The sequence below is a fragment of the Myotis brandtii genome, unplaced genomic scaffold, assembly GCF_000412655.1.
Source record: "Myotis brandtii unplaced genomic scaffold, ASM41265v1 scaffold248, whole genome shotgun sequence".
Taxonomy (NCBI): Eukaryota; Metazoa; Chordata; class Mammalia; order Chiroptera; family Vespertilionidae; genus Myotis; species Myotis brandtii.
The window spans coordinates 1,905,729-1,915,333 of record NW_005359397.1 but is presented as its reverse complement, the minus strand read 5'-3'; the positions used below and the strand labels follow the sequence as shown (position 1 = coordinate 1,915,333).

Here is a 9,605-nt window from a genome sequence, read left to right as displayed (position 1 = left end):
GGTGGTGGTGGTGGTGGTGTGTGTGTGTGCCAGGCTCCCTGTGCTCAGGGTGTGTGCTGTGTCTTCTCCCTGGGATGCTGTTCTCTCTGAGGCTGTGGACTCAGCTGTTTCAAAATGAGCGGCCTCCCTCACTCCTTTACTTCCACGCCTCTTTGCTCAAATGGTCTCCCTCAGAGAGGGCCTCCCTGACCGCCTCTCTAGAGTGGCCGCCAGCCCTCTGCTTTATGCATCTTCATCGCACTTGTCACCACCGGCTTGTTGCTTAGTTGGCTTCTCTCTGCCTGCGTGTTGCTTGTTGTGCCTTGTTTCCGGGCCCTCAGGCGAATGGAAGCGCGTGAGGGCAGGGGTTTTACCTGCCACGTTCACTGCGGCATCCTGAGCACCTAGAACAGTGCCCAGCACCCAGCACGAGAAAGATCTGGTGACTGATTATGAAATGCCAGCACACGAACCCCTGATAATCAGGAAGAGGTGCGTCTGCTGTGTGGAGAGCCTCGTCGTTTTTGGAAAAGCCTGTGCTCTGTAGACTTTGGAATCTCAGGCTCTTGCAAAGATGCCTCTGGGGCACCGTTGGCACCCTGACGCGGTGCCCTGCCAGTGGGGCCCTCCTGGGGTCAAGTGCAGCGTTTCAAGAGCCCACAGCCTTGGAGGTTCTGTCAAATCCAAAGTCTTCCTGGGGCAGCCACGCATTTCTCTGCTTGTTCATGTCTCAGATGGCGACTGTCTTGAGGGCCTTTTGTCACTGCTGCCAGCCCGCCCTGAGGAAGTTGCGGGTGGGTCAGGGACAGAGGCAGCCGCCGGGTTGGGTGTGCAAAGCCCTCTGTCCCGAGGAGGAGCGTGATGCTTACAAGGCAGCAGGGAGAAGGTGTTCACAGATATGGCCGAGCCTGAGTCATTACATGCCACACATGCATGTGGAGACGCGACCCCGCTTGACTCCTTCCCTCACCCTGGTTACAGGTTTGAGGACGGCACCATCCCGTTCCTTGACGTGATAGCGCTCAAACACGGATTTGATGCCCTAGAGCGCCTCACAGGTAGGGGGACATTGTTATCCCGTGGAATTTGCTCCCGTAGCCCACGTCCTCCGGGGAGCCCAGCCCGGGGTGACTCAGATGAGGGAGTGGGTGTGTGACCGGCACACGGCTGCTGTACAGTGACCGCCTTTAGAGCCAGCGCTAAAGAACTTCTAAGTGACTCCTGAGGCAAAAGCAAGGGACTGAGGCTTTTTTGTCAGTTACAGAGCATTGTTACAGGTAAGAGTCAGCCCGAGGCAGGACTGGAATCGCCTCACAGGAGCAGGGGAGACATCCGGCTCCTGCACTGGGACCGGTTACAGGTCCCGAGACCTTCCTCCGCTCTGACCTTGCTGGGTGCCCCCTGGGCCCCACCCGGGATACATGGCTGGCCTGCTTATCCACAGAGGCGCTTGTGCTCAGAGAGGCCAAGTGCCTTCTCCAGGGCCAGGGAGCTGGCAAGTGGGAGGCCTGGATTTAAACCCAGGACAACTAAGGCCTGACCCCGAGCCTCCAACACCGTGCCTGCCGCTGGCCTTTGCACGTTTCCCTTCTGACGAGCGCTTAGGGGTGTGGGCAGATTGGGGCGCTCACTGTAGGCTGACACAGACAGATGCCACTTCCCATCACCTGGGGCTTGACACAAAGGTACAGGCCTGGAGGAACCTCCGTCTGGTGAGCCGGGCATCCGCCGTCCTGCTGTGCTCCTTCTAGAGCAGCAGTTCTCAACCTGTGGGTCACGACCCCTTTGGGGGTCGAATGACCCTTTCACAGGGGTCGCCTAAGACCACCGGAAAACACATATATAATTACATACTGTTTTTGTGATTCATCACTATGCTTTAATTATGTTCAATTTGTAACAATGAAATTGGGGTCACCACAACATGAGGAACTGTATTAAAGGGTTGCGGCATTAAAGAGGTTGAGAACCACTGTTCTAGAGGCTGAGCTTCTAGAGCTGGCGGCACCACTTGTACCACCATGTGGAGAGGGCCCTGGGGTGAACCAGGGGCATGGCTTTATGGTTAGGCAGCCCTTTCTCCGTCTCTTATTTCACAATCATGGGACCCCGCAGGTCCTTAGCCTTAGCCCAACATGGGAGGCGGACGGGCCTCATGGGAGGAGAGAGGTGCCATGCAGGGAGGTGGGTGGGCGTCATCCAGGACAGAGAGGAGGTAATCAGGACCGACACTGAAAATGAGCACTTTCCCCAGGAAAGATATCAACATGGCACCCAAATGCAAGTGGCAGGGTCTGACAGGGCCAGGGCACCTTGAAAGTAGATCGGCAATGTCAGTTTTCCAATAAAGCAAACCCCGGTTTTTCCAACTTAATTTTTTTTAAAAGATATATATATGTGACAGGTGTTCCCATGGGAAAATTCAGCAATGGTAGACTTGTTTAGTACCAAAGACCTAAACATTTATCATTTTTCCAACTTAATTTTTTTTAAAAGATATATATATGGATGACAGGTGTTCCCATGGGAAAATTCAGCAATGGTAAACTTGTTTAGTACCAAAGACCTAAACATTTATCGTATGGGCAGTACCAAATATTTACAAGTATTTAAAATCATTAATATCAGGTCCAAGTTAGCCAGTTATAATGATCTCGTTTTCTTAAAAACGAGTAAGTGAATGTTTTATATCAAGCTACTAATTCTCTCTGGCGTTTTCTCCTGTGTTCGAGGCGGCATGGAGAATGTGCAGCAGCACACCTTCACCCTGGCTCGGTACACCTACGCCGCCCTGTGCTCCCTCCGGTACCCCAACGGGGCCCCGGTGGTGCGCATCTACAGCGACTCTGAGTTCCGCAGCCCCGAGGTGCAGGGCCCAGTCATCAATTTTAACGTGCTCGACGCCAGCGGGAACGTCGTTGGTTACTCCCAGGTGGGTTTTCTTTCCATCGCACCCACCTGTTCACAGCAGGATCGCTCTTGTCTGGGACTCGGCAGCCTCCCCAATCCCGAAACGTGCAGTCAAGGCCTCCGGACCTTGGCAGGAGCTGTGACGAAGCCCAGATTCGGCTGCGGAGGCCAGGCCCCTGCCTAGGAAGCTCTTTGCAAGCATGTCTGCTTAGTCCTTCAGCCCTCTTTATCCAGCCAGTAGTCAATTGCAAGTGGGAAGAGAGAGGCACGTCTCTGACAGCAGTGCAAAGGGACAGAGCTGCTAGCAAAGAGGATGCCCTAAAGTCATGTGGACAGGAAAGCAGTGGAGACCAAGCACCATGTCCGAGGTCATTGATGCACAGGTCATTGATGTATAGGCCCAGTGGCACTCGAGAGCATATCACAGTGTCATGCAAAGTCATAGGCGCGCTCTCACCATTTGTTTGCATGTTGCTTGCAACTCAGAACTCTCTCTCTCTCTCTCTTTTTTTATGACAAGTGGAAACAACATCCTTAGTACCACAGAAGCCCTTGCTTGTGCCACGGCTCACGCATAGCATGAGTTCAAAGGCTTTGGTAGGCTGGTTGTAAAGGCGCTTCTGTAGGTATATCCTTTGTATCTATTTTCTCATGAAAACAGTGCTAGCAGTACTCTGTAGGTCAGGAACTGCTTATTTATGACAAGTGGAAACAACATCCTTAGTACCACAGAAGCCCTTGCTTGTGCCACGGTTCACGCATAGCATGAGTTCAAAGGCGTTGGTAGATTGCGCTTCTGCAGGTATATCCTTTGTGTCTATTTTCTCATGAAAACAGTGCTAGTAATGCTCTGTGGGTCAGGAACTGCTTGCATTCTTGCCATAGTTGAGTAAGCTGGTCACTGGCCAGTCTTTTAAAAAGTCCGAAGTCACACCAAGCACTCAGACATGGCGGTTGGCGGTCACCGGATGGGGTGTTACAGACTGGGCGTGGGGAGCCCCGGTCCTTCCCGGAGCCCGGGCTCCTGCAGCTGCTCTTCGAGGAGCAGATGTGACCATCAGATACCTTTGGAAGACGGTTGCCTTCTTCCCTGGAAAGCTGCTATCCCCACACACCTTTGTCAAACCCAGAATTTCTCAAACAAAATCCATTTCTCAAGGAATAATTTTTTCCTCTTCTGAATAGCCACAAACTTTCTGAGGAATAAACTTGAGAAATATTCTTCTGGGTTTTCACTGGTGTTGGGGACACAACCATCTCTTGGGTAGGTTGACTGCAGACCCCCTAGAGCCCCTTAGCCATACACCTGAAGAAGCAGCCCCAAAACTACTCAGAAGCATGTAATTTGAATTGTGTGTGTGTGTGTGTGTGTGTGTGAAAAATGCATGGAGACAAAAGGTTTGTCTTCCTAGATATGCTATTCTAGGTCATTGGTTAAATAAGTTTTATTCTTTAAAAAATATATATATATATTTGTATTGATTTCAGAGAGGAAGGGGGAGGGAGAGAAAGATAGAAACATCAATGATGAGAGAGAATCATTGATAAGCTGCCTCCTGCATGCCCCACCCTGGGGATCAAGCCTGCAACCCAGGCATGTGCTCTGAATGGGAATCGAACCGTGACCTCCTGATTCATAGGTCGACACTCAACCACTGAGCCACGCCGGTCGGGAAAATAAGTTTTCTTCTTAAACCTAAACTCAGTTTATGTTTCCTGAGGGGTAGAGGAAGATGGTGTGAAGTGTGCTGTGGCAGGTAGTGCGGGGAAAGAATTCCCATTTGCTCAGAGATGCTTCAAAGAAGAGGGACCGGCAGGGAGAGGGAGCTGCCTGTCCAGGCACCTCACTGACTTCACCAGGAATGTCATTCCCACAGCCAAGTGTCTCCCTCTGTGCGTTTGTAGAGGAAGCTGGTCCCACGCGTAGATTCCAGGGCTGAGGCCTGGCCAGCTGTGCTGGTGTAGGAAGCTCCGCTGTGTTCCTCCTGGGCTGAGGGAGCTTCGCAGTGTGGGGACCAGATGGTGTCCTGGTTGGGGTTGGCTGTCTCTTTCCGGGGTGTGCAAAAAAAATGTAGCCTTCTCTGAGAAGCCTTTGGGTTCGTGTTTTAGACATCCAGGCCTCCCATTTTCATTCTGGATTCAGATTCTCACTGCCTCTTGCTGGCTCTGGGCGCTTGGGGAAGTTAATTCAAACTCCCCATGTCTATATGAAGTGGGGGTAACAATGCACCTTGCTGATGGTGTTGTCATGAGGATTAAACGAGAGACACAGACAGCCCCTTAGTACAAGGCCTGGGATGAAGCAAACGCTCAATAAACATTGAGCACAAAGGCTTCTGGGCGGGGAGTCTCGGGTGCTACCTGGTGGTCAGGCCTGTTCCTCACCCTCCCTGGATGCAGGGCTCATCCAGCCACAGCAACCTTCACCTCGCTGGGCACAGAACAGGCCTGTGTGGGACTCAGCAGGGTTGAGAGGGAGAGAAAACTCAGCCATGATGGGAAATTTGGATGAAGGAAAGTATGGCCCAAACAGCATCTTCTATTACATCCTCTTCTAGGTGGGGTTCCTGTCTCTTCCCCTTGAATCTTGGTGGGTTTACGACTTGCTCATAACCAATAGAATGTCCCAGGTGATATTGCATGCCTTTGGAGGCTAGGTCAGGAAAACTGATGCCATGTTGGCCTTGTTCCCTGTTTTTGGAGCCCTGAGTGACCATGTAAGCAGTTCTACCCTGAGGCTGTCCTGCTGTGAGGAAGCCAAGCCGGGGAGAGGCCAAGGGTGGGCACTATATGGTGGCAGTGCTGTTTTGAGCCCGCCTAGCTGGGGAGGCCAGCTGCACACATGAGTCAGTCTCCAGGTGATTCCAACCTCCAATGCCACCTCACTCTCAGCTTTTGAGTCCTCCCAACCGAGACTTGAGAAATTAAGAATCAGAGTCAGGTCACCCTCTCTGTGCCCTTTCTCAATTCCTGACCCACTGTAGTTGAGAGCAAAATAAAATGGTTGTTTTATTCCACCAAGTTTGGGTGGCTTGCTTCGCAGCAATGATAACTGGGAGTGGGTAGGGAGAAAGGTGCCACGGGTGACATCTGATTGAGTGTGGCGGGAGTTGGGGTGGGGGAGTGAGGCGCTTCCCTAGGGGCACCATTGCCACTAATCCCTTACTAGAGTGCTGTTCTCAGACTGTCCACCAGAGGGCGCTATTTGCAACAAATCCCTTCCTCCGATCCTGGGAATGGGGTTGGCCAGACCCAGAGGTGCTGCCAGGTCTCATCTCAGATTCCCGAGATGTCATGATCGGATTTCCACATCACTGAGCTGTTCCTCAGGGCTAAAGGAGTGGAGTTGTTTTTGGAGGCCTCTTGGTTCAGTCCAGAGAATAGCCTCTTCTCATTCTGATAGTCCAGGGGAGACAGCTATGGTCTTGACAAGAGAGGTACCATTGCCAGCACTGCCCAGCCAGGGCCCAGGCTGGCCCAGGCTGGCCCAGGCGACCTGTGGTCTGCAGAGGGCGCCCTATCCTCGCGGCTGCTCTGGCGACCCAACATGTGACTTCCCAGGGAGGAGAGTTTCAAGGGCTTACCCCACTGGTCAAGATGTATTTGTCTCCCTGAACACAGTTAGGTGACTCCCCTGAATTTAACCTGAGTCACCGGGGCTGAGGCCCCTCACTGGGCCTCCAGGCCCTTGGAGGAATGGAGCCCGTGGCCCACAGCAGAGGAGCTGGGACAAATGCCCCCCATGCTAACCCTGCCTGTGTGTCTTGAGTGAATGTGAATTACCTCCCTGCGCTGCCAGGGGGACAGGAAAGTGCCTTGGAACTTCTGGATTGAACAGCAGTTCTGGGATTCAGCCCAAAGTTAGGACATTATGAAGAGCAAATTGATAACACACAAGCTCAATACAGTAATGTCTTCAGTCCAGGCTGTGAGCTGCTCTGAGTGGTAGCTCAGCTGGGCCTGCTCTGGAATCAACCCTGTGGCAGAGGGTGCCAAGGGGCTGTCCATGTCGTGCTCAGGTTCTGTACTTATTCATCTCGCTTGAAATGTGTGGGCCCTAACTTGGAATTTTGGCCTACACTCGATACTTTCTCTCTGTATTTTTTAAAAGTATTTTTTCTTGATAGGGAGAGAGAGAGAGAGAGAGAGAGAGAAAGGTTTGTTGTTCCACTTATTTATGCATTCATTGGTTGATTTTTGTATGTGTCCTGATCGGGGACTGAACCCCCAACCTCGGTGTATCAGGATGACGCTCTAACCCAGGGGTCCTCAAACGATGGCTCGCGGGCCACATGCAAATACAAATATTGTATTTGTTCCCGTTTTGTTTTTTTACTTCAAAATAAGATATGTGCAGTGTGCATAGGAATTTGTTCATAGTTTTTTTTTAAACTATAGTCCGGCCCTCCAACGGTCTGAGGGACAGTGAACTGGCCCCCTGTTTAAAAAGTTTGAGGACCCCTGCTAACCAATCAAGCTACCTGGCCAGGGCGATACTTTCTCTTTTCTCAGGCAAACATCTCTGTCCCACTGGATAAACCTTAATGATCAGTAACATCTTATACAATGTGTTTAGTAAACTTGTGAAGATCATGGCACTTTAGCGCAAACTTGCAGGCTCCTGTTTTCATTTTATTGTTAGGAAAGAGAGGTCCAGATAGTGACCTGAAACTCTCTCCCAGGCCATCGAGTAACACCGGTCATTCCTCACCTGGCTCCGTGTCACGTTCAACCCGCAGGTGGAGAAGATGGCCAGTCTTTTCAACATCCAGGTGCGCACCGGCTGCTTCTGCAACACGGGGGCCTGCCAGCGGCACCTGGGGATCAGCGACGAGATGGTCAAGAAGCACCTTCAGGTGGGTGTCAGGCCCTGCGGCCCAGAGGCCCAGATGCTTGCCAGCAACACCCCAGGGTGGTGCCCCCAAGAATCCCAGAGGCTGGCCTCGTGTCGGGTGGGCGCTGGCTCATTTTCTAAGCCCACCCTGTGGATGTGCAAAGGAAGCAGATCAACAAACATGGAAAATGCTTCGGGATGGTATCTCCATGAGTCATTTTTTACTTTGAAGGCAAAATGTAAAGGCTGGAGAGGGATTTTGACAGGGGGCCCTTAATTAGTCCAGCCCGATCAGGGTGAACATCTCCAAGCTGGAGTCCCCTCGTCCTGGGCTGGGTGAGGGGGGCGTTCTGCATCCAACAGAACCCCCCGCCCACTGCACTGAGGATTTCGCTTCAAGGGAAAGCTGCTTGGAACCCTTTCATAACAGTTTTAGTGGCAGAGAGCCCTTATTTATTTAGAAATAGTTTCAACTTGAGTTTTGTGTGGTTGCCAGTAAATATCGCATATATTAGATCCCGACCAACCACGACCGGGTTTTATTTGAGAAGAGAGAGAGGGAAGCTCAGAACACAAACAAGGAAGTCCAGGTGTGATGCTTGATCCTGTGGAATGAATGCCGGGCCCCACCTCCCTGGAGGACTGACCCGGATTAGGTGCTGGGAGGGGGCGAACTGGGCAGTGACCAGTACCAGGGAGCTGAGCTCTGAGAGGCACGGGACCTCTAGCCTTTCTTCCCCCGCCGCCCAGCAGGGACCCTCAAACTTCCTTCGGCTTTGGCTCTCGTAGTGGCCTCAGGAGGGTGGTTCATAGGGCAGCAGCTCAAAGGGCAGCTGCCAGGGATGCAGGCCTCCCTGGTTCTGAGAGGCTGAGGGTGTGGCCAGCGGGTGTCCTCCCACCTCAGCCCTGGGTGGACCCTGAAGGTGAGCCCTGGGCACTGCGGGAGCTTTGGTCATCTTTCCATACCCCTCTCTGCCAGTCGGCTCTGTGCGCAGCTCACAGCTCTGGTAGATGCTTTCCTCGAAGTGTTTCCTTTAAGCCAGCGGTTCTCAACCTGTGGGTCGCGACCCCTTTGGCGATTGAACAGGGGTCGCCTAAGACCATCCTGCATATCAGATATTTACATTACGATTCATAACAGTAGCAACATTACAGTTATGAAGTAGCAACGAAAATAATTTTATGGTTGGGTCACAACATGAGGAACTATATTTAAAGGGCCAGAAGGTTGAGAACCACTGCTTTAAGCTTTTAATGGCCCCTGGAGATCAGTGTTGACCCCAATTTGCACTTGAGCAAAAGGCGATCTAGACAGTGAGCCCTGCTTGCGGGACGACGTCGCAGGCACGCAGCAGAAGGTTGAGAACCACTGCTTTAAGCTTTTAATGGCCCCTTGAGATCAGTGTTGCCCCAATTTGCACTTGAGCAAAGGGCGATCTAAACAGGGAGCCCTGTTTGTGGGACGACGTCGCAGGCACGCAGCCCAGGTTAGAGGGGCGATTCCATTTTCTGGGTCCATTTTATTTACAAGATGAACGAAATCTATCTGTGAGGAGCAGCTGACTTCGTTCCCTTCTCTTCCAGGCTGGTCATGTCTGTGGAGATGACGTGGACCTGGTAGATGGGCAGCCGACAGGGTCTGTGAGGATTTCATTTGGATACATGTCTACTCTTGAGGATGCCCAAGCCTTTCTCAAGTTCATCATAGCCACCCGACTGCGGCCGCAACGTAGCCAGCCTGTTCCTCAGGCTGCCCCTGGGGAGGTTGGCACCGCACCAGCAGAGAGCGAGGCTCAGAGCACCGTGCCCGCCACTGTGCCCACCACTGTGCTCGCCACTGTGCCCACCACTGTGCCTGCCACTGTGCCCACCACTAGGCACA

General features: G+C 52.3%; 1 protein-coding gene across 1 annotated transcript in view; it reads left to right on the top strand.

Annotated features, from left to right (window-relative positions):
- The window catches only part of MOCOS (molybdenum cofactor sulfurase), a gene marked incomplete at its 5' end in the record, with an annotated part of 43,363 nt that overhangs the window by 11,374 nt on the left and 22,384 nt on the right, over positions 1 to 9,605 (top strand). Inside the window, 4 exons of the mRNA XM_014540587.1 lie at positions 961 to 1,037; positions 2,712 to 2,911; positions 7,629 to 7,745; positions 9,308 to 9,552. Of these exons, the coding sequence (XP_014396073.1) occupies positions 961 to 1,037; positions 2,712 to 2,911; positions 7,629 to 7,745; positions 9,308 to 9,552 (639 nt within the window). The remainder of the gene's footprint in view (positions 1 to 960; positions 1,038 to 2,711; positions 2,912 to 7,628; positions 7,746 to 9,307; positions 9,553 to 9,605) is intronic.